Source organism: Naegleria lovaniensis, assembly GCF_003324165.1.
Source record: "Naegleria lovaniensis strain ATCC 30569 chromosome Unknown tig039, whole genome shotgun sequence".
NCBI classification, from domain to species: Eukaryota; Heterolobosea; class Eutetramitea; order Acrasida; family Naegleriidae; genus Naegleria; species Naegleria lovaniensis.
In genome coordinates this window covers 20,660-42,896 of record NW_025407861.1, presented here as the reverse complement: position 1 = coordinate 42,896, position 22,237 = coordinate 20,660, and the positions used below count along the sequence as shown (strand labels likewise).

The window sequence follows — 22,237 nt, the reverse complement described above, 5'->3', positions numbered from 1 at the left end:
TGAATCATGAATTATTATTTCATATTTTCAATCACAATATTTCTTTTAAAAAAATGAATGAAATGAATTCGGAGGATGCTTCCATGCAAGTTTCCGAAAATGTTCAACAAGAAAACAATGACCAAGAGTACCAATTTGGAGAGTTTATAAACTCGTATACATTCCCCCAATCGATTCATTCTTTACACTTGAACACAACGATGGACATTTTGCTCGTAAATAATTTTCTATATCGAATCCCGAGCATGGAAAGGCTGTTAGTGATACCTGGAGATGACAACACCTCCCATAACAATAGGTTTAGCCCTTGTGGAGAATATTTAGTCAAATTGAAGCATGATGGTGGTGAGCTGGCATTATTTCGCATTGATAACAAATTGGAGGAGATTCCTTTGATGGGAAGTTACAAAATCGATGGAGAGGTCTATGACATGGAATGGATAAGTTTGGATTACAAACACAGAGAGCACTTCGTTGAGCATTTACTGATGAAATATGATCCAAATGCTACTACCGTAGTGGCATCCTCGACTGAGAATGCATTGAATCAACAACAGCCACCAACATTGTTGGACCCTTCTCGTATCAAATTTGAAACATGCAGCAATTTACTAGCTATGTATGTGAAAGGTTCTGATTCAACCAGTAACGTCGTCATATTTTTGAATGGTAAATTACCCATCTTGAAATTAGAAAGTAATGAAAAAATTACCAAATTTAAGCTCGGAAAAGAAATATTTTCACTGCTGGATTCTTATAACAAATCTTTACATATTGTACCTATTTTGGAAAACCTAAAGGCATGCTCGGATGATATTTCCAAAGCATGGAATGACTTTTTTGCTAATCCCATGTTTCAAAAATTACAATACGTGGATATTTTTGAATTGATGGCAACTAGGTTAAACTATATCAACATGGAAATATTTTCTAGTGTTCAAGACAACTTTTACTCTAAACTATACCTCTCATTATTACATCTTATAGAAAAGATTGATTCTATTTTTTTATTGATGATTTCATATATTGAATATTTAGTGTCTAGCATTGAAGACTTGCCTCTGGATACGTTTTATGTAATGCTGATTGAAACGTACCAATCGTGGAAAACAGAAACCTGTGAGAATATTAAGTCTATAATCTCATTATTAGCAGATATTCAAGCACAGAAATCTAATATTTTCCCTAATGTTGAAACAATTTTTACTTCTTCAAATTTGATATTTTAATTCAACTCGTTCAATCTCTGTATGAAACTTTGATGTCATCTCACTATTTTTCTGTATCAGCCTCGACAAGTTACAATCTCAAAAATTTCTAAAAACAAACCACAAATATTGTAAAAACAGTGCAGAGTATTATTATTATGTGAGTGACAACACTCTCTATATTTTTCATGAAAGAGATGACGAAAGACAACCTTTCCAAATTATATGTGGACTTGTTGATGATGATATTACAGAATTGTATTTGTACAAGGAAAATAGGTAAGTACTGGAAATGAATTCTGAAATTTCCTGTTAAATATTTCATTCACCTCGTGTTCCAATAGATTTATTGCCCATTCTCCTCACACTGTTCTGTATCTTGCAGACAACAATATTTTCAAGTATGCCCAATTCGAAGACAGTATTTCAAAGTTTACCATATCCACTCACAGAAATTTATTTGCCATTTGCTTGTCGTCCAATGATCGAATGTTTTCCGTGTATGAAATTACTGATTAAACAAAGCAGAATTGTTACATGTACACATTTCTAAGAATTCCAGCAAGCTCATATATTTGTTGAGTATTCAAATCCTTGGTGTAATCTGTCAACTTGCCTGGATCAATGTCACTCACTGCACTAAATGCGCCATCCTTCTTTCCTTCAAAAATTGTAAAATATTTGCTGAGACCAGATGAGCCAATCAGTTTCTCAACCTTCTTTACAACGTCTGTTTCACCTTTATCCAACAGTTCTTTATAGAGCACTATGGCCATTAAATGCTTGCCTTTCTTCATCTTTTCTGGCTTCAAGCAATGTCTATAAGGTTTAAAGATGTATTGAGCTCTTTCTTTTTCATTTGTTTTTTGTTTCAATGTTAATCCCACTCGTCCACTTCTCACAAATTTATCACAAGTTGGTGTTTCCTTTGGCTTCAAATAGAATGCTGATTTGGTATCAAGAGCAGCAAAATGTTTTTGCTTGGGAAAGTGCTTTGTAACAAATTCATGAATGGTTTTACAATCATACGTGTTGATGATTGCATCCACACATAAGGAAGGTCCTTCAATCAACTTGTCTCCATTCAATAAACTTCTGATCAAGACTCCTCCTTTGAAAGTTCCGCAACCGATAGAGAGATCCAATCCTTGATAACTTCCGCCTTTGTAATTATTATCATTTGTTTTGGCAAGTGATTGATGGAAATACCATTCTCCCTTTGTAGCCTGTATTTCATGACAATGACTAAAGGGATCATTATGAACAGGTGGACAAGTATAATAATATTCCAATTCGGCAAGTCTAAAGGTCTTATCTTTCACCACCAGTTCAACATGATTAAATAGATACTCTGTGATGGAAGTGAAAACATCTTCAAATTCCTGTATGGTTTTGAAATTAGCACAGTTATCTAATTCCTTTAATTTGGTGAGAATTGGATTTTCATCATCGGAAGACGAAGTAGATGATGATGCTTGTGTGGTGGTCATTTTCACTTTTTTCGTCTCCTTCTCTTCATCGGTAGAGGAAGAGCTTGCTGTTTGTTGTGGTTCAGAAGCCTCCTCGTCACAATGATCCGTTGCAGGTTGTTCCTTCTTTCGTTTAGCCATTTTTTTCTGGAACTCGACAACTCAATGATCATTTCAGAGAGAGCAGGACACTTCATTGGGTGCAAAATCCGCCAAAATTTACATGGCGCGAAAATAAAACCAACAAGTTTAAAAATGAGTGAACCCGGATCCAGTGAGACTTCTGCTTACTATGAAACAACCACAAGCGGAACCTATGAAAGTAATGACATTTATGCGAAAGGTTCTATTCATCAAGCTCTTGTTGACGAATTGAGATATCAAAAAAGAGTTCCAATGCAAAATGTCATTTTGAAAAAACAATCTTCCTCATCAAGTTCAATTCAAACCCCAGTAAAGGGAATTTTAATGAACGGATATAACTCACCCAGTTCATCTCAATACACAACGAATTCAAACCCTTCTTCGAGGAAATCATCACCAAAGAGTGTTTCGATTGCTCCCTCTGCCAAAAGCGATGTCACCAATGACGCGGGAAATAATTTATTTATTGAGGAAATGAAAAAAGCATTCTCAACTATAGATACAAACGGAGACGGCAAGTTATCCAAAAATGAGCTCGCTGTCGCAATTCGATCATTTGGAATGGATCCTTCTGCCAAAGAACTAAATGATCTTTTTCAAATGGCAGGATCAAAAGATGGTTTTATCGATTTTGAACAATTCTCCTCTTTGATGAAAAAATCTGTCAACATCGAGTTGTTTGAGGACGACAGAAAAAAGAAAAAGTCCATCACAACCATTTTTGACTCTATCGATAAGAACGGAGACGGATTCATCGATCTACAAGAGTTTAAGGAATTGTTGGAAAGTATTCCAGGTGCATCAAGAATAAACCCTGAGAAAGACGTCCAAATTATGAAAGAAATATTAGCAAGTATGGATCAAAATAAGGATGGGCTAGTTGATTTAAATGGTAGGTTGAGTAACAATCCTTATATATTTACATCACACTATTATCTCTAAATCCAGAGTTTTATGAATGCATGCTTAAGGAGAAGGATTTCTTTGAAAAATGTAAATCACTCTTCGAACCTCATCCCTTGCAATACATTAATGTTTTCAAGAATTTACCCTCTAGCTTTAGAACATCCACATTGTATAGCCTCAAGCACACTGGAAAATTTAATACTTCTAATTTTGTGACTCCCAACTTGAACGAATCTGGAATTAACTATTTGGATCTTACTTTGGACACATGCTCAAAAAACATTTTACCAATCTATGCATCCAATTTTAAAATCACACTGAACCTTGCCAAGGGAGTTCCATTGCCAAGAGAAAATGTAAAGATTATTGATCGAAAGGTATACATGATTCTAGCATCGAACGACAAGTACATTAGCAACATTCACCAAGTGTCAGCCATTTGGTCACCCAACAAGTGTGATGAATGGTCCTTCACGAACAACACAGAAAGCAATGTATTGTTACGAACCATGGTGGATCATGTGAATACCTCACTCTTATTAGAATTTGTCATTGTTGTTGAAGGTGAAAGAGGAGCAACACATGAAATTTGTTGCGGCCACACCTCTGTTCCACTCAACGGTGATTACCAAAATCCCAAAAACTATGACTTTTTCTTAATGGGAGGAAGCATCAAAAAACCAGTGGATATCGCCCAAGAAGATGTTATTTTCAGTAAGAACAATGTGGTTGGAAAACTTGGAGTGTTGTTTAAGGGATTACCAAAACCTCAAATTTCTCTAAGAATCATGGCAGTCACATCGATTCAGAAACAACAAAAATTGTCGACTTGCCCTCCCAATATTGTGACCAATTACTGTGGTTGGGAAATTCTATCGACGTATCGAAAAGTTCTTGCCAAGAAATTATTTCCAACTCGAGTGCTGGATGAGCGAATGGTTGAAAGCACAAGTGCAGAACTTCGATGGTTTCCTCAATTATTAGATGATAAGGATTTATGGTTACTCTTTCTAGATAAATGGCAAGCACTGTTGAATGTTGCCAAGAAATCCAAAGATAAGAAACCTCAAGAGAGTGTTTTTTTGAAATTAGTGCATGACGTCAAGAGCGCATTGTTTTGCACGAATTTGCCAAAATACACTGGACGTCAAACTGTAATATCCCTCTTCTTTGAGAGCCCGAAAGAAGTGTTGAACTCGAATGGATTAATGTTCAAACCTTTTGATGCTTCGGAATGTGTACTCTCGCCCATGTACAGCAAAACCATTTTTGAACAATTTTGCCTCCAAAAATAAAAAATTGTAAATCCAATGATGAAAAAGTCCCGTCAATTGAGAAAAGTAGGTTTTTTTGATTGCTGATCGCAATGAACGTCATAGATATTAACGGAATCTATGTTCTTGTTATTGTCATGAATAACAAAGGCGCTCACTGAGGAAGAATTAAAAGAATTTAAAGAAATATTTGATTTGGTGGATACGGATGGAGGAGGTATGCAATTTGGACGTTTCTTTATTATTATTTCATTATAAATGAATTAATAATGATTTCGGTTGTTCTAAATAGGATCTATTCAGAAAGAAGAATTGCGACAACTAATGGAGACTCTTGGGCTGAACCCAACGGATGAGCAATTGGATGAAATGATGTTGGAAGTGGATGCAGATGGCTCAGGTGATATCGATTTCAGCGAATTTGTTACAGTTATGTCACGAACGGTTGACGCTACCTATACAAAGGAAGAATTGGTGAGAGCTTTTAAACTATTTGAAAATGAAGAACATGGAAGTGGTTTTGTAAAAGCAGATACTCTTGAAAAAGCCTTAGTAACATATGGAGAAAACATTTCTCTCGATAAAGCAGCGGAACTACTGTCGATTGTGGACCCTGACAACACAGGTAAAATTAACTATATGGAATATATAAATATGATGATGAATAACGAGTAAATATGCACCTGCAATCATTATTTATTAATAATATTCGAATCATAAATACTCAAGTTGGTGACTCTCATCTTTCCAGTTGGCTGAGCTTGAGGAGGTTGAGTAGATGCAGTTGTTGTTGCTGCAGTTGTTGAAGCATGAGAAGTAGATTGCCGTCTGCTTGACGCAGGAGGACTCGACTTTCTTCGGTCTCCTTTTCGTCCAGTGGATGGATTGCTTGAGGACTTGGGCTCCTTGGCTGTCGACGTAGTAGTGCTAGATTTGGAGTCAATTGGCAAGCTCTCCACTGTTGGCTTCTTGGATCCAATAGAAGAAGAACTTTCAGAATGTTGGGAAATGTTAGGTTGGGAGTGTGGTTGTAAATATCTCGGCGTCTTTTTGAAGCTTTCAACATTTTGTAAAAGATTAGTCATTGAGGTTTGTTTAGCGAAGAGTTCTTCGTCCTCCATTTTCAATTTTTGGTATAGTACGTTGATCTTTTCCTGCTGATCACTTCCAAACTTTTCCAAATATTCCATCTCCAAGTCGTGTAATCTTACTCGCATATCTACAATATCCATTGAGCATTTTTCTCTTCTTCGTTCCATATCTTGCGTTTGAATTTTGGTGGATTTTATCTTTTCTTGAAGAGATCTAAAGATAAAAACTATGTGTTACAAAAAACATTCAATAAACGAGCACGTACCTGGTTTCAATTTCTTTTTTACGCTTTGCATCTGCCATTCCCAACTTTAGCTCATTTAACTCGTGTTCAAGCTCTTCTTTTGCTAAAGGGGTGTCAACGAGCTCCAATATTCAATAATGTCTACATACCTGTTTGTTCTTTTTGAAGCAGGGCTGAAAGTTCTTGCCATCTTACTGAACTAATTTCATCTCTTTTCTTCTTTTCTTCTAGAATGGTGGCAATTTTGTTTTGGTAATAATCTATTCGTTTCTGTTCCTCTTGTATTTGAACAATTATTTCGTTGGCTGAAGCGTCTGTCTCTTCGGAAATTACCTTAATTCTTTCACTGATTCTTTCAACCTTGGAAGTAGTTTCATGTCTTACATTTTCTTGATATTCTAATTCTTTTGAAGCCTCCTCCAATAAATGACGAACATATTTTAATCGGATCACTTCTCTTCGTAATTTGTTAGGCTCGACCAACATTTTATCAGTTTTGTTCCTTTGCATGAGTTTCTTAATTTTCAAATATGTAGGATGGTCTAATTGATTTCCTCTCACATCAAAAGATACAATGGTGTGATTCTTTTCAAGGAGATCAACAATTGCAAGTCCGGCTTCTATTTGAGGGTAAATAAATTGTCCGTAGTTGCCTGCAACTTACCTTCGGAAATGTGATTGTTATGCATCTTTAAGTACAATAAATTGGTGTTGCAAGTAAGAGCCAAGCAAAGAGCAACTGCTCCACTGTCTCCAATTCCACAAGCATTTAACTCTAAATTTACAATTCCACATTGGTCGTATTCAACACACTTTGCAAGAGCTTTCGCTCCTCCGTTTCCCATTCTATTGTTACTCACAATTAACGTGTGAAGACAGGATTGAGGATTGTTGATAGCTGCTGCTATACTTTCAATTCCTTCTTCTGCAATTTGATTGTGACTAATATTGAGATATGTTAGCGTGTGTCGTGAAGACAGGTAGTTTGAAATAGCAAAAGCACCATCATTTGTGATACCATTTCCCGCTAAATTCAAAACTGTCAGAAAAGACTCTGCCTGTAAATAATTACACAAAATTTCTGTTCCTCGATTTTTGATGTTGTTGTCATGCAAAAGAAGCACTGATAAGCTTGGACACGAGCATGTCATTTTCCCAAGACTTTCTGCAATGTCCATCGACAACTTGTTCCCATGAATATCGAGATACCTTAAATTTTCGTTACCTTCCAAAGATTGAATGACATTGATAGCAGCAACAGACCCCATGCTTGTTTGACCTAACCTTAAGCAAGCAATTGTTTTGTTTTCATCAAAGGCATCAGCAAGAGCAAAGAAAGCTTGCTGAGTTTTCTTTCCGAGCTGATGATTCGATTAAAATCCAGAGTGTTGAGAGTAAAGTTAGAAACCAAGGCTTCAGCAATGGCAACACCTCCTTCCGCATCAATTTTGTTTGCATATAAATCAGAATTATCGCTTCCTAGCAATAGTGTCTCAAGCTGTCGGTTGGGATTCCAATGTTATAGGTCAAAATGTCTCTAGCGAAAACGATAACTACATACTGTACAATCTGGACTTTTTAAATATTCAGCCAATAGTAAGGCTGATTCCGAGCCTAAATCATTACTACCAAAATCCAATACTTTCAGCGTGTTCAATGATTTTAATTCGTCCATCAATGCTTGGACTCCTTTATCCCGAATAACATTTTCGTGTAGATCCAAAATAAGTAATGGATTTTCCTTGCTATTGACTTGAGCGAAATATCTGGCCAAAGAGCTCGCTGTTCCAAGCCCAATTCTCTGGGATCTCATCACAAACTTCTCCGAATTACATCGTTTATCCAACAATTGTTTCAAATTCAGAGCCAATTCTCTCTCCGGCCGTTGCTGAGTATCGCCACAGTAAGCCAGAAAGATCTCTGAGAAGTATTTATCAAGCATTTTTGTTTTTTGAGGGTAATAATGACCTCCGTAGAGAATATTGTTCGGATCAACAGACCCGGTCTGCATGGGAGATGACCTGAACGCGTACAGTAAATTCTATTAATAATGTAAATGTACAAGTTATCTCTCAATAATAATATGAACGTTTGTCTCTTTGATGTTGGACTACGCCGATCCTTTGCGTGAAATTGAATCCTCTCCGTCCATATATAGACACTGATGATTTGTTTTCAAGTCTTCCTTCTCCTGAACAAGCACTCAAATAAAAATGAATCATGGCAACACTTCCGATCACCCGCAAGCATCAACCACAACCACAACAACCTCGGCTGCAGTGAACATCCCGAGGACGTCTATGAACGAAAATGTATCATCACCAGTGGGTGGAGATTGCTCTCCCACATTGTTGAGTAAATATGTTTTAGAAATGGAAGAAAAAGTAGAACGACTTTTTCAACAATTAGAAGACTATAAAAACATCATCGGAATTGATTTGGAGGAAGAACATTTTGATTTATCTAAATTAATTAGCTATATAAAACTTGAAGCAGGATGTAGTGCAACAAAACCACGTAAGTGTGTCACAAAATAATTTTATCATTGTGATGATTTGAAGATTGATCTTGTTTGTGAAAATTAATATTTAATGATAATTTTAAACAGCGTCATCACTAAGAACACCACAACAAACAAGAGAAGTGGGTGAGCTTACCCGATCTGGATCTTTTTCAAACGATAAAAATTTGTATTCTAAATCTCCTGTAAAAACTCCCACCATTCCTGATAATCTACAAAAAACAGGACCTAAGACAACGATTCAATTAATGAAAAATCTCAAAGATCAATTCAATGCACAAATTAAGAAAACCATCACAAAGTAAGTTTCTTTTTATGGAGCTCATCCAGCGTCTCCAAACACAATATAGACAACCTGACAAAAAGATCATACGAAGATATTTATTTCATAGAGACGCAATATTTGACATTAAGATGTCTCCTATTTGTAGCATCGATACATCGACACCACTTTTTGCCACAGCATCAGCAGACACAACGTGCTGTTTATGGGGCAGCAATTTGTCACATTTAAATCCATTACTCGTATATAAGGGTCACACTGGAGCTGTCAACAAATTAAAGTTCCATCCAACTGCCCAAATAATTTGTTCTGTTTCAGGAGATCAATCGATACACCTTTGGAAATATGCAGAGACGTTAAAACAAAACGAAGCAGTATCATTAAACAAGACAGACAGTCGCAGTAGCCAGATGGTGGGAGAAAATGATGACGATGATTTTTCGAATGGCAGATTTAAGGCCTATCTTAAACATGTTAAACTCCCATCGGTGGACAATCTTCACAAGAGTGGAGAGTTTAACGACGAGTCCAATGAAAGAACTCAACATAACGATCTTTTTACACAAGATTTACTAGACAGCCACATTGATTTCAAAGCCTATCAAAACGAAGGAGTCAACACAGATAGCGAAAACGATGACAGTCTAAACGAACTTCAGAAATTTTACATCACCGAAGGTAAGCTCTTGAGAATGTTCAAAAATATTGATTCGTATGAAATTCCAACGTTGTAGAGGGTGTGCAAGGCATGATAAGAAACAGACCAACCTATTTGCGAAACCCACATGTTAAAAACTCTGATTCACACAAAGGAATAATATCTAGTTGTGATTGGACAAATCATAACAAGGGAGAACAAATTGTCACATCGTGTTGGGACGGAAATTTAAGAATTTTTAATTTGGAGCTAAGAGAAATTCAGAAAATTGCCTCTCCAAGCGAAACAGCTTACTTGAACGACGTTGCTTGTGCTTATCAGTCCTCTCTTATTGCTAGTGCTTCCTCAGACGGAAATGTATTTTTATGGGATTCACATTCTGATTCCAAATCTCCCATTTCTGCATTGAAATCTCATGCTGAGTAAGTATAATCAATAGATAATCATTTCCTTTTACATGCATATGACCCATATCAACAGCCCTGTTAATTGTGTAGCTTTACTCCAAGTGATAGGTTTATTGTGACTGGAACCGATAGTGGAGATTTACGAATTTTCGACTATAGGAACATGTCCAAACCAATGAAAACTATTCCAATCAAAGCTGGTGGGGTTAACAGTGTGTCTATATCAGAATACCATCAACGAATGTTAGTTTCATTGGATAAGAGAGTGGCAAAAATTTATGATCTCAGTGGTCATTTGCATTCAAGCCTACACGGACATGATTTGATGGTAACATCGGCGTGTTGGTCCTTCGACGGATCCACATGCTTTACTGCTGGGATTGATCGACAAATAATTCAACACGAAGTGCAGAGCTCATCTGTAGGAGCAGAAGCCAAAGGAGCCACTGTTAACAATGAAGAATAAAATGTTTTTATCACCACTCTCCCTTAATGCAACGGTGTCATCTAGATCACAATTTAAAAAGAGCAATCAGGTAAAATAAATTTATTTCTAAAAGGATGACAAACCCTAATCATCTGTTACATCCCATAGGTCATTAATGTTTGTGGAATTGAGAAAATAAAATTGGGAAAAAAGCGTAGTTTAGAGAGCCTTGACTGGACCATTTTGTTGTGAGTCCTCAACTTTTTCATAAGTATAATCTTGAAGTCTATCTTCACGGAATTTGAATTTCTCCATGTCTCGCAACATTGTTTCGAATTCCTTATCTGTTTCTTCTTTATGAACTTGAGCCAATTCTGAATTTTCAGCAGCACTCTTCATGATCAAATCCTGCTCTTCAGGAGTCAATTCACGGAGCTTCTTTGCAGGAACACCAGCCCATATTTCTCCACTTGGAACAACTGTACCTGGTGTCACCACAGATCCTGGTGCAATCATGGCACCCTTTCCAACCACAGCTCCATCCAACACGGTAGCTCCAATGCCAACATAACATTCGTCTTCTAAAGTACAGGCATGTAAAATAGCACCGCTTTCAACAGTAACATTATTTCCGATAATGGTTGGCTTTTCATGTCCTCTCTTGCCAGTACAATGAATCACAACTCTGTCTTGAATGTTGGTGTTTTCTCCAATTTTTATAGCATTCACATCACCTGTAAGATTTAGTTGAAGTATATCATTGATGGAGTTGCAAGCATTATGATGTTTGTGTAATGATATGTTGTTTGTTGAAATTGATGTTGTGTAGTGAATTGTCAAGAGATTTTGGTGGTATTTGATAAATGTTTCCAGTAATGTGGTATCAAAGCCGTTCGGTGAATATAATTATTCATCATATTTCATGGTACGTTCAAGAAAACAGTATTACATAATATTATTGCTCTCAAGAAGCGAACTTACCTCTAATGACTGTGTTGTACCAAATTGAAGACTTTGGTCCAATAGTAACTTTACCAATAACGCTAGCATTTGGAGCAATAAATACGTCTGTTGATTGGATGGTTGGATTATTACCGAGGAAGCCCATAACTCTTCTTGTTCTATTTACTATTTGTGTTTGAAAATATCAACAAATTTCCAAAATTTCCGTGTTATTCCATTCATCCAAAACAATAACAACAACAACATTATCATGAGTTTTCATATCATCATCATCCATTTCATCATCGTTTATAAAAATAATACCAATAATGATGATCATCACCAATAACAAAAAAAAGACAGACACTAACACTCTTCCTTGTATGCCACGCTTCCTTGCAGAAAACATCCCATGCGGTCCATAGCCTCTCCAGCCTCACGAAAGATGGAACCCACAAGATAGCGGATGGAATGTCTTGATACGCTCTTCATTATTTTTTGGAGTCTTTGAATTTTTTACAACAACCTCTTCTTGACACCAACGAGGCTCACCGAAGCAAGCAATATTCATCAAACAAGACAACATTGATAGCATCACTTTAATGATGAATAAGGCAGCCTCTCCATTGGTTAGGATTTGGTCAGCTTGACTGTAATCAATCGAATGTCTCTTTTCAGATTTTGTTTGACAACTGCCATAAGACTCGAGCGTTTGTTCAATCTTCTCCAAATACGTTCAATCGTTGCTTGTTGTTTGGACTGTTAAGAAAGTTTTGCAACGAAGTGTTCTTTGAAAAAATGTCTTCACACAACGCTTCTGATGAATACGGTGCTGAAAGTGGGTATGTTTTGCTGTGTTGTTTGTTGATGTGTAATTGAATATTGATGGGTCTTATTGTTTTCAATTTTTCATACCGCACGTGGTGTGTGCTAATGTCAAATGCCATTGATGACACTTTTTGTGAACATCTTGTGTGTCGGTCGTGATGATGATTGTTAAAATTACATACTACATGATGATGTTATTTCTAAAAGTATTCCTACTTTCAAAGTTATTGTTATTGGTGATGTTTCCGTTGGTAAAACTTCAATCATTTCTAGGTTTTGTGATGGTGAATTTAAAGAGAGCTATCCATCATCGTTGGGGTATGTACATTGTGCCCAAAAATTGGATGGTTATATATAACACTATTGACAAATATAACCAACCACACTATTTACTCCTTTTTATTGATACATAATTTGTGTGTCCCATCTAAATATGGAAATTTGTAATAATTATTGATGATGATACTGTAACGTGTCTGTGAACTACTAATAATATTATTCAAGTGTTGATTTCAAAATGAAGGAAATGAAGGTCTCGAATCAATCGGCAATTAAATTACAAGTTTGGGACTTTGCCGCTGATATTCATAACAGATTTGCCAACGTTGCTAAACATTCTTATTCAGAAGCTCATGCCATTATCATTGTGTTTGACATTACGAATAAGGAATCTTTCCAAGACTTGGGTATGTTTTGTTTTTCATTGTCACTCCACATGGAGCTCACATAATGTTTGTTTCGGATTTGGAATTGAAAAGAAACTCACTGGCTTGGGGAATTACAACAACAAACGTTGAGAGAAAATCATTTTAAAATTCTTGTGGGTAACAAGTCAGATCTTGTTGACAAGAGAGTTGTCACAAACGCTCAATCGTTAGCATCAAAATATGGGTGTGAATACATGGAAACGAGCGCCAAGAAAGGAGACAATATTGATCAACTTTTCCAAACTGTTGGACGAAACATTTTTGAAGCTTATCAAAGAGGAGGATTCAAGGAAGAGCTTTGGACTGAAGATAAGGAAAAGAAAAAGAAGTGTTCTCTCCAATAGATTGCTCGTACGATTGAAACAAATTACCAATGTATTTTAGTCATCACCACTCAAACTTGCCACTAAATGCTTACATTAAATAATTTATGTTACATTTATTTCAAGGAGTTTCTTGCTTCTTCAGTAAGAACTCCCTCCTTAATCTTTTTATCAATTCTCTTAAGAATGGATTGAATAACTGTTTTGCAAAGGCCTTTCTGAGAGGCCTCGGCAAGTTGGAATCTCTCTGATAAATCGTCTTGTGACATGTCATACAGCGTTTCACAAAGAATTTCAGCATAAATTTGATCAATAGATCCGGTTACAGACACATTGTTTGCAGAAGAGTTGTTGTTGGGGGTGTTTTTGTTGGATGGTGTGGAAACAATTTGCTTTGGTGCAGATTTCACAGTATTCATAGCAGTACCGTTATCATCACTGTCATCACCATCGCTATCATCACTGTCATCACTATCTTCACTGTCTCCAAAATCAAATTTCATCTTGTTAGAGGCTGGATCTTTCTTGGGAGGAGTGTGTGGAGATGTTACAGAGGTTGCTTGTTGAGTAAGCTGTTCAGGTTTTGTTGGTTTTTTCTTTTCTTGAACTGTACCAAAATCCCATTTCTTATTTACAATTGTACCTTCTTCTTCATTTTCTTCGTCACCTTCATCTGATTCATCCGAGTCGTCTGAGTCGTCAGAATCATCGTCACGTCTTCCATTTGAGAGCTTCATTGGTTTCACATAATTCAGCTTAGCCTCAACCAAATCAGAAAGAACAGAGTTCTTTTTGGCACCTTTTATGAACTTGCATTTGAGAAGTTCTTTTGCACTTGGTCTTGCGTTGGGTTCTTTTTGAAGGCAAAGATCAATAAATTCTTTAAAATATTTAGAAGCTCTAGGATCATCGAGTTTGGGAGAAGGTTCTTTTGGAATTTTTAAAAGAGCTTGGAATGGCTTCATATGACTTAATGGTGGTGAGCCTTTAAACATTTCTATTGCTGTTATTCCTAAAGACCAAATATCAGCTTTTTCTGTATAACCTTGTCTAACAATCACCTCCGGTGCCATGTACTGAAATAATCATTTTACCTAAATATTGTAGATGCAAAAATACGTACGTAGGGTGTTCCAACAAAAGTATATCGTTTTCGATTTCCCATCGTATTTGTTAATTGTCCAGAAACTCCAAAATCTTTGAATTGTTCATGTGATAGACAGTAAAATGCAAATAGCAAGTGCCAATAAAATATGTTACTATTTAGAAGTCCAACATTATGACAACATACCTCCGATTTTGATTTGACAATCCTTTGAAATCAAAATGTTTGCGCTTTTGATATCTCTATGAATTTTGTTTTCCGTATGAAGGTAATCAAGCCCTTTCAAAGTTTCTCGCATAATTACGGCAATGTGTTTTTCTTCAATGCCTACTGTTTCGCTTGCACCTCGTTGTTTTGTTAATATTTCCATAATGTCTTGAATAGAACAAAGCAAAAGGTCCATAACAATCCATAAAAACGATCCGTTAATAAAAGCTCCATAAACCTTTACAACAAAAGGAGAATTTGCACTCATTTGAACGTGAACCTCTTTTTGAATGTCTTCAATTTCATCTGTTGCTTCTTCAAGATCAATGATTTTGATTGCTACTGTTTCTCCATTTATTTTGTTAATTCCCTTCCTGATGAGCGAGTATTTTTGTATCCGAGATCAATGTCAACACCATCATCATCATGAGATAAAAATAATGATAATAAATATTATGTGATCCTTCCTTCGACAAAGTAAACCATTACGTACCACACTTCTCCAAACGCTCCCTCTCCAATTTTCTCTATTTTCTCAATATTTTCAGCGGAAAGTCTTTGGGTAATGCTGGATGTATCAGATGTTACAGACTCTGACCTTCCTCTTGCCATTGGAGATGATCCAGGTGATGTACTCAACACGGATGATGCGCTAGTCACGCTCAATGCTCCGCCTGATGTAATGGATGAAGTTGAAGAGGCAGGAGAAGGCGATGATTTGTTATCATCCTTTCTCCTCAGTGATATTGGCATTTTTTGGTGTTGTTCGGTCCTTGGTTCATCAGCTTTCAGCCTTTTGAGCTTTGTTTTGGATACATTAATTGACGTATTGTCGGTAATGTCATCCACAGGATTAGGTTAGCGATGAAAAGTAGAAGGATGTTTGGTTGCTTGTAAATTAAATGAATGCATATGATCTCTCAAAATAGCTGCAACAACTCTGCCTGACAAAAGTTATTGAGACAAAATAATGCAGATCAGTTCGACGAAAATACAGAAGTTTAATTGTTAATCGTTTGTAGACCGCGAAGCTATCTCTTTTTTCGTCAAAGCCACTGCACTTCTAATGGCATTCACCTCCCCTTGCGTCAAACCGTATACAGGATCTATTGGACCTTTTTTCTCCAAAACGATCGAGCCAAGATGTTTGAGGAGTATTCGCTTTGCTTCTACAGAGAATAAATTGGTGCTGATTGTAGAGTCATTAATAAAATCTGTGGCTGGGTTGGCGTTTGATTGTAAATCCTGCAGAGTGCGTTTTTTTGTTGAGTTTGAAGCTTCAGAGAGTTGTGAAAAAGAGGATGAGTTAGCCTGGTCAAAGTTGGACATTTTTTTTGTGTTCTCTCACTAATTTCTTGCTTGTTTATCGAGGGGATGGAGCTTGTGTTAGGTTAGAGTCAGCACTCCCTTATTGAATTGGTTAAAAAATTGATGTATACGAATGAAGAGAGGTGAGTTTGCTCAAACACCTCCAACAGAAATCGTTATGTCTCTCAATTTCAAAATTCAAAAAAATGAAAGCTGTAAATCCTCTGAAATTACCAACGTCGTCATTACCGGGAGACACAGCAGTGCAGTCAGCCTCGTCGAATCATGTTACTGAGAATAGCACAAATACAAGGGGAACCAAAATTTCTAAAAGGGTGTTTGATCCCAATTCCCCAAGCCGATATTCTGGAAAACCGGGATCGGTTCGATCAAATAGCATGAACTATAAAAACGATCAAAAACTCTTTTCTACGGATGACATTCCCGAACGAGTGCTTGAAAAGAAGCTTGAAACGTTGGAGATAAAGATGAGAAATAGAGAAAATAGAAAACCTGAATGGAATGCTTCAACATTTACAACACATGCCTCCGAAGAGCGGGCATTATTGAGAACACTGGCCAAAGAGGACTACCTTATTAAAATAGAAAAGAGAGAAAGGAAAAGAAATGAGCAACCACCAGACTGGAAAATAAGCACATTCTTTACAGAAAAAGAGAAGGAAACAAAAGGAGATGAAAAACTGTCACGTTCATTGAGAAATACGAAAAAGGTGGTTTCCGAAGTAAATGCACCTTCTCTAATTGAACGAGAACGCAAGAGACAAGAGGAGGAGAAACGGGAACGGGAAGAGGCAACCAGAGTGACCATGAGAGAACATTTTTTGAATTCACCTCCAATAACGTTGGGATTGTCTCGAAAGCTGTTTGGAGATCAATCAGCTGCTCATCCCACAGTTGTTGTGAAGGACATCATTTGACCATGTATAGTAAAATTCGTGTTCGCTTGAGAAGAGCGTTACGGTGTGTACTTGACAACGAGAGCTTTTTCAAATGTTTTTGAGATCATGGCCCTTATTCAGTTTCTGGTTAAAGGCTCGTTCCAACAACGAGAAGAAACTTGTGGCGCCAATTTTGAGCGCCTCAAAATTTTAACATTTCAAAAAAAAATATCCCAATTACCAGCCTTCACCTCATCATGCCGGCAAGAAAAAAGACCAGTTCGAAGAAGCAAAAAGCCTCATCCGAGAGCGGTAAAAGAAAAAGAAGAGACGAAGAGGAAGAAGAGGAAGAAAGTGATAGCGATCAAGAGGTGAGAGTAGTCATTTCTGATGCCAGTGATGATGAAGAGGAAGCATCAGAGCCCGAAGAACCATCATCAGAAGAGGATGATGCTTTCAAGGAAGACGAGAAAGATCAAGATTTCCAACCTCCAAGAACATCAAGAAAGAAAAGCACTTCTACAAGAAAAAAGAAAAAAGATACATCATCAACAACTCCTAAGAAAAAGAAGCTAAAGACTGGCTCATCAAAGAAGAGTAAATCAAGTGAATCCACAAAGAAAAAAAAGGCCAAAAAAGAGGAGCTAGAGGAAGATATGGTTGTTTTGAATGAAGACAAAGAATCATTATTTGCAACTGTTCGTCAAGAAAGCTCAGCTATCAGAGACACTGTTGATGGATGGCAAGAACGATTCGAAACCAGCAAAGCCAAAGCAACAGTCGAATTGATTGTTTTTGTTTTACATTCGTCAGGGGCAAAAGGTGACCTTGTTTTCAACGGAAAAAAGCTCAAATCTGAAGATTCCAAAGCTATTCAAAAAGTAATTGATGATGTTATTGAAAAATTCATTCCTGACAAGCTTCAAGTTTATCCAATCGTCAATAACCATCCTTCATTGAAACATTTTAGAAAAAACTTTGGTGAATTTTGGAACACATTTGTTGATGTTGCAAAGGAAGGAGGTCAACTTTATGACGAGTTTATTCGAGAACATTTTTTGAGATGGTTGACTTTTATGACAACATCCACTTGCAGAGCACTTCGTCACACTTCAACATTGGCAATTTATCAAATTGCTTCTGCTGTAATTGAGGCTAAGAAATCTGAGAGCAAAACACTTGCTAAATTACAAAAACAATCTAAAGCAGCTGCAAAGAGCAAGGATAAGAAAAAAGAAAAAGAACTGTCAGCCATGTGTGAACAGTATCAAGAGAAGACAAATACTCTTGAAAAGATAGCAGCTGACATTTTTATGCAAGTATTTACAAAAAGATATCGAGATTCTTGTGATGATATTCGAGCATTGTCACTTCTACAAGCATCTGAATGGATTATTGACTCTCCAGATCAATTTTTGAATGACAACTCTTTGAAATACTTTGGCTGGATGCTAAACGATACCGAAGAAAGCGTAAGAAAGGTTGCTATTCAAATTCTAGACAAGTTCTATAGTAAGAAAGATTGGAAAGATCAACTAGCAAACTTTACAAAGCAATATTCTGGAAGATTTGTAGATTTATCACGAGATGTCTCCGTCTCTGTTGCTGTTGAAGCTTTGAAGTTCCTGACTACTCTTCTTCAAAACGGCTATTTGAATAGTTCTCAAATCGATACTGTGAGCAAACTGATATTCGACGAGGTTGCCAGTATTAGATTTTATGCAGGAAAGTTTGTCTACTACTATCTGTTGTCCAAGAACGAAAAAGAGCCTTCAAAATCCAAGAAAAAGGCCAAGAAAGGTGGTGTCAGTCTCGAAAATATTCTTGATTTTATTTCTGAACATGTTGAAAATTATCCAATGGCTGCATATTATCTTGTAGATACATTATGGAGCACCTCTGATGAGGTTTTACGAGATTACAAGACCATCTGTTCTATGATTAACGAAGAAGAAGGAGATGCACTCACTCTCATTAAATTATTGAACGCATCTATCAAGAAGTTGAAGGGACAACTCAACAGCATCACAAGCGCCAGCGATAACGTAAAGGTGAGCAACAAATCGAAACTAACAACAAAAGAGACTGAAGATGAAGTAGAGGAACTCACAGGTGTTTTAGCTCCATCTCTGTCCGCCATGATTGATAAGTACAGAACTGAACCTGAAATAGTGAGCGAGCTTGTAGAGATTCCACAATTTCTTGATTTAAAGAGTTATCCAGAAAGCCATTTCTCCAAATTACTGAAATCTTTGAAGGAAGTTTTGAACAAGAGTGTTTCTCCATATGTTTACATGGAAGTTGCAAAGACCTTCAAGTATCTCATCAAAGACCATGATGATTATCCACTAAAATCAGAAGCCGAAGTACAATATAATGAATTGATGAGAGAGACGTCATCACAATTGAAGGACGCTGTGCGTGCACTCAACAATGAAGAGGAACCAACGTCCGATATTTTAGCAACTCTCAACAGAATTAGAGCATTCAGTAAGGTCGTGGGAACATCCCAAGTTATTTCAGACGATGTTTTACTTGCGGATTTAGACAAGATTTTAGACTCTAAAGTTGTTGAAATTGGAATGTCCCAAACTGATGAAACTCAAGCTAACGAAGAAGAAGTTGATGAAGTCACTCCTCTTATTATCAACATCATCTTTGACGATTTATATTGGACATTACAAGACGTGCTTGCTAAGAAAGATTCACGCAATCAACTTGAAAAGACATACTTTACCAAACAAGAAAATTTAGCAAAACACCTCTTTTACATTTTAGAAAATGGAAAAGTCTCTTCTCCTGTTACTAGAACTTCATACTCATTACTCTCAAACATTTTTGTCATGGCCAGTCCAGTTGTGGTCGGATCAAGCTCAATGGTTTTAGTTTTGGGTAAAGAGAGAATGGCAATCTTGACTAAATACTTGCAAAAGGCAATGGAATCACTCCAACGTGAATATACCAAGTATGATAAGAAGAAGAAAGATGGCGATGAAGAGGAAGAAGAAGAAGACGAAGAGAAAAAGAGAGCCAGATTGGAAAAACTTAAAGTTACCAGAACACTCATTTCTGATACGTTACTTGGATTATCTAGAGCTATTATTGCCAAAGCTATCAGTGATGACTTTGCTTCCCATATTCTTTCGTACTTTGTTAGAACCAAGATACCTGTTGTTGAAGAAATTGTGAAGAGATTCCATCATGAACTCAAGAATACCAGTGAAGAAAAATTATGGCAATACGAGTTTGATGCTCTCAAGATTTTGCATTCTGAGTATTTGGATAAGGTTGAACAAGAGGAAGAAAAGAGTGTTTTAAAGAAGGCAATTAAGGACATTGAAGAATTAGGTTCCAGACTCAGCAAGTCTCACTTCCCAGGAAAAGATGTTCATCATATTGAAACTCTAGTCCAAAACACAATTAATTTTGTTTTTGATGACATTAATCAAAACCATACATTCTTACTTGGCATTATGAAATACAGACTGAAAGCCATTCCAGATACAAAGCGTAAAGAATTTTTGGCCACAGTTGTAAGAAAGATCGAACAAACCGAAGATGTTGAAAAGGCGGCCAAGGAAAATGTGGAGAGTTTCAAGGAGATGTTGACCGTGAGTAGTAAGAATAAGGACAAGTCAGATGAAACTGATGATGAACGAGAAAAGGCACCTGAGGAAGACAAAACTCAAATTGATGAGCACGAGGAACAAAACGAGGATGATAACAAGATGAGGGATGAAGATGACACTCAAATCTCTGAAACAAAAGAAAACGAAGAGGATGAAGAACTGATTTCGAGCAAACCTAGAAAATAATGTATTTTAATTACATAAATTCACTTATTTATTCTTGTAAATCTTTCATGAAACAATCTTTCAAAATGTCGACATGTCAACACGTTTATTTTCTGAGCTTATCCAAAGCAACGCCAAGTCCAATTCCGCAAATCATCATACTTGCAACGCTAATAAATCCAGCAAAACTCAATTGACACATTTGAGAAAGACCATGACCGCTTGTGCAACCATTGGCAGTTCTGCAAGTTCAATCATTATTGAATAAGTTGTGAAAAAATTGTTCAAAACTCATGAAACATACCTTGCTCCGAATAGCAACAAGAAACCTGATGCAATAGCAACCATCTTATCTTGTGTAGTGAGTGCTCTAGTACTCTTGGCTCTGGTATTTCCCAAGAGAGCGGAAACGTAGGATCCTCCAATGATACTCAAATCGCTTACCAATTGCCATACATTCTTTGGAGTATTAGGGATGTACTTGGAAAAATAGCTCTGATCCAATGGTAAATACTTGGTTACAAAAGTAGATGCAGTCACAAAGGCAGAGCTGGTACCTAAATAAGCCTTAACACACAAATTAACTGGAATTTGAAGTGATCCAAGAGCAATTCCCGACCAAATAGGGCTCCATTGTCTCTTTTTCATGCATTCCGTAGTGCTTGCCGATTCAGACTCGACACGTTTTGGTGATGGGAAGATCTTTTCAAGACCACAAGCAACACCGATCATAGCAATACCCAAAGGAATGGCTATTGCCCACATTGGCTTGCCGAGTAATCCATGCAAGGTATTGTGTGGACCCTTGACCTCAACAGAGCTCAAAATATTCTTGGCCCATGATTGATTAATTAAAACACCATAGGCAGATGCTCCCAACAAACCTCCCAAAAGTGAATAGGGAGCTGTTTCAACACCTTCTCCGATCTGAGCCAACAAAGTGCCAGGACAAGCTCCTCCGAGGGTCATACCAGCACCAATGAGTGCACCTCCAATCAAATTACCCTTCCAATTGATATCCATTGGGGACAAGGTTGCCAAACCGAACAATTGCAATAAACCGAATGAAATGGCACTTGTACCCGAAGCAGAAAGGAAAGTCTTCATCATGGTCCAATCCTTGAGTGCCATTTGATTTTTAATATTTTCAGGAGCAGACATTCGGCTTTTCTGTAACAAGACACCAAAAACAAATCCTTGAGGCAAACCGATGATCGAAGCCAATGGATGAGGAGAACAAGAAATGCATGTGGATGACATTTTTTTTTGATTTCGCCGTTTGTGAATGATGCAAAACTCGTTAATAGAAATTGGCTCAAGGTTTGACACCATTCGATTGCGGCGTTTTACAGGCCCTACAATTAATTGGTTGAAAGAAGAAGCTGCGTGTTGAGGGGTTTCTTGTCGTTGCAAATATGAACTGTAAAATAAAAGTAAAAAAATGGTCAGGTGTCGCGTCTGTTATATATCAATTCAATCAAATACTATTTC

General features: G+C 36.9%; 13 protein-coding genes across 13 annotated transcripts; 7 read left to right on the top strand and 6 right to left on the bottom strand.

Moving 5' to 3' along the window:
• Positions 1-53: 53 nt before the first annotated feature.
• C9374_009855 (uncharacterized protein) lies at positions 54-1,727 on the top strand (the record flags this gene model as incomplete). The annotated part of the gene is made up of 3 exons (XM_044700088.1): positions 54-1,132; positions 1,290-1,487; positions 1,553-1,727. The coding sequence occupies 3 exons, from the start codon at positions 54-56 to the stop codon at positions 1,725-1,727; spliced, it is 1,452 nt and encodes a 483-aa protein (XP_044544406.1).
• Positions 1,728-1,741: 14 nt separating this feature from the next.
• On the bottom strand, positions 1,742-2,818 carry C9374_009854 (uncharacterized protein; the record flags this gene model as incomplete). Its single annotated transcript, XM_044700087.1, has 1 exon — positions 1,742-2,818. One exon carries the CDS (start codon positions 2,816-2,818, stop codon positions 1,742-1,744), a length of 1,077 nt encoding a protein of 358 aa, XP_044544405.1.
• A 114-nt stretch (positions 2,819-2,932) lies between these two features.
• Positions 2,933-5,022, top strand: C9374_009853 (uncharacterized protein; the record flags this gene model as incomplete). The annotated part of the gene is made up of 2 exons (XM_044700086.1): positions 2,933-3,713; positions 3,770-5,022. 2 exons carry the CDS (start codon positions 2,933-2,935, stop codon positions 5,020-5,022), a joined length of 2,034 nt encoding a protein of 677 aa, XP_044544404.1.
• Positions 5,023-5,040: 18 nt separating this feature from the next.
• C9374_009852 (uncharacterized protein) lies at positions 5,041-5,676 on the top strand (the record flags this gene model as incomplete). The annotated part of the gene is made up of 3 exons (XM_044700085.1): positions 5,041-5,067; positions 5,152-5,218; positions 5,294-5,676. The coding sequence occupies 3 exons, from the start codon at positions 5,041-5,043 to the stop codon at positions 5,674-5,676; spliced, it is 477 nt and encodes a 158-aa protein (XP_044544403.1).
• A 17-nt stretch (positions 5,677-5,693) lies between these two features.
• On the bottom strand, positions 5,694-8,279 carry C9374_009851 (uncharacterized protein; the record flags this gene model as incomplete). Its single annotated transcript, XM_044700084.1, has 6 exons — positions 5,694-6,306; positions 6,359-6,440; positions 6,487-6,957; positions 7,002-7,698; positions 7,746-7,835; positions 7,899-8,279. 6 exons carry the CDS (start codon positions 8,277-8,279, stop codon positions 5,694-5,696), a joined length of 2,334 nt encoding a protein of 777 aa, XP_044544402.1.
• Positions 8,280-8,550: 271 nt separating this feature from the next.
• C9374_009850 (uncharacterized protein) lies at positions 8,551-10,672 on the top strand (the record flags this gene model as incomplete). Its single annotated transcript, XM_044700083.1, has 6 exons — positions 8,551-8,854; positions 8,946-9,159; positions 9,209-9,819; positions 9,876-10,221; positions 10,280-10,314; positions 10,404-10,672. The coding sequence occupies 6 exons, from the start codon at positions 8,551-8,553 to the stop codon at positions 10,670-10,672; spliced, it is 1,779 nt and encodes a 592-aa protein (XP_044544401.1).
• Positions 10,673-10,852: 180 nt separating this feature from the next.
• C9374_009849 (uncharacterized protein) lies at positions 10,853-12,067 on the bottom strand (the record flags this gene model as incomplete). The annotated part of the gene is made up of 3 exons (XM_044700081.1): positions 10,853-11,367; positions 11,615-11,761; positions 11,947-12,067. 3 exons carry the CDS (start codon positions 12,065-12,067, stop codon positions 10,853-10,855), a joined length of 783 nt encoding a protein of 260 aa, XP_044544400.1.
• A 306-nt stretch (positions 12,068-12,373) lies between these two features.
• On the top strand, positions 12,374-13,454 carry C9374_009848 (uncharacterized protein; the record flags this gene model as incomplete). Its single annotated transcript, XM_044700080.1, has 4 exons — positions 12,374-12,417; positions 12,611-12,721; positions 12,908-13,089; positions 13,162-13,454. The coding sequence occupies 4 exons, from the start codon at positions 12,374-12,376 to the stop codon at positions 13,452-13,454; spliced, it is 630 nt and encodes a 209-aa protein (XP_044544399.1).
• A 95-nt stretch (positions 13,455-13,549) lies between these two features.
• C9374_009847 (uncharacterized protein) lies at positions 13,550-15,498 on the bottom strand (the record flags this gene model as incomplete). The annotated part of the gene is made up of 4 exons (XM_044700079.1): positions 13,550-14,509; positions 14,557-14,630; positions 14,725-15,119; positions 15,239-15,498. 4 exons carry the CDS (start codon positions 15,496-15,498, stop codon positions 13,550-13,552), a joined length of 1,689 nt encoding a protein of 562 aa, XP_044544398.1.
• A 255-nt stretch (positions 15,499-15,753) lies between these two features.
• Positions 15,754-16,074, bottom strand: C9374_009846 (uncharacterized protein; the record flags this gene model as incomplete). The annotated part of the gene is made up of 1 exon (XM_044700078.1): positions 15,754-16,074. One exon carries the CDS (start codon positions 16,072-16,074, stop codon positions 15,754-15,756), a length of 321 nt encoding a protein of 106 aa, XP_044544397.1.
• Positions 16,075-16,259: 185 nt separating this feature from the next.
• On the top strand, positions 16,260-16,991 carry C9374_009845 (uncharacterized protein; the record flags this gene model as incomplete). Its single annotated transcript, XM_044700077.1, has 1 exon — positions 16,260-16,991. The coding sequence occupies one exon, from the start codon at positions 16,260-16,262 to the stop codon at positions 16,989-16,991; it is 732 nt and encodes a 243-aa protein (XP_044544396.1).
• A 218-nt stretch (positions 16,992-17,209) lies between these two features.
• C9374_009844 (uncharacterized protein) lies at positions 17,210-20,767 on the top strand (the record flags this gene model as incomplete). Its single annotated transcript, XM_044700076.1, has 1 exon — positions 17,210-20,767. The coding sequence occupies one exon, from the start codon at positions 17,210-17,212 to the stop codon at positions 20,765-20,767; it is 3,558 nt and encodes a 1,185-aa protein (XP_044544395.1).
• Positions 20,768-20,852: 85 nt separating this feature from the next.
• On the bottom strand, positions 20,853-22,006 carry C9374_009843 (uncharacterized protein; the record flags this gene model as incomplete). Its single annotated transcript, XM_044700075.1, has 2 exons — positions 20,853-20,988; positions 21,051-22,006. 2 exons carry the CDS (start codon positions 22,004-22,006, stop codon positions 20,853-20,855), a joined length of 1,092 nt encoding a protein of 363 aa, XP_044544394.1.
• Positions 22,007-22,237: the final 231 nt, after the last annotated feature.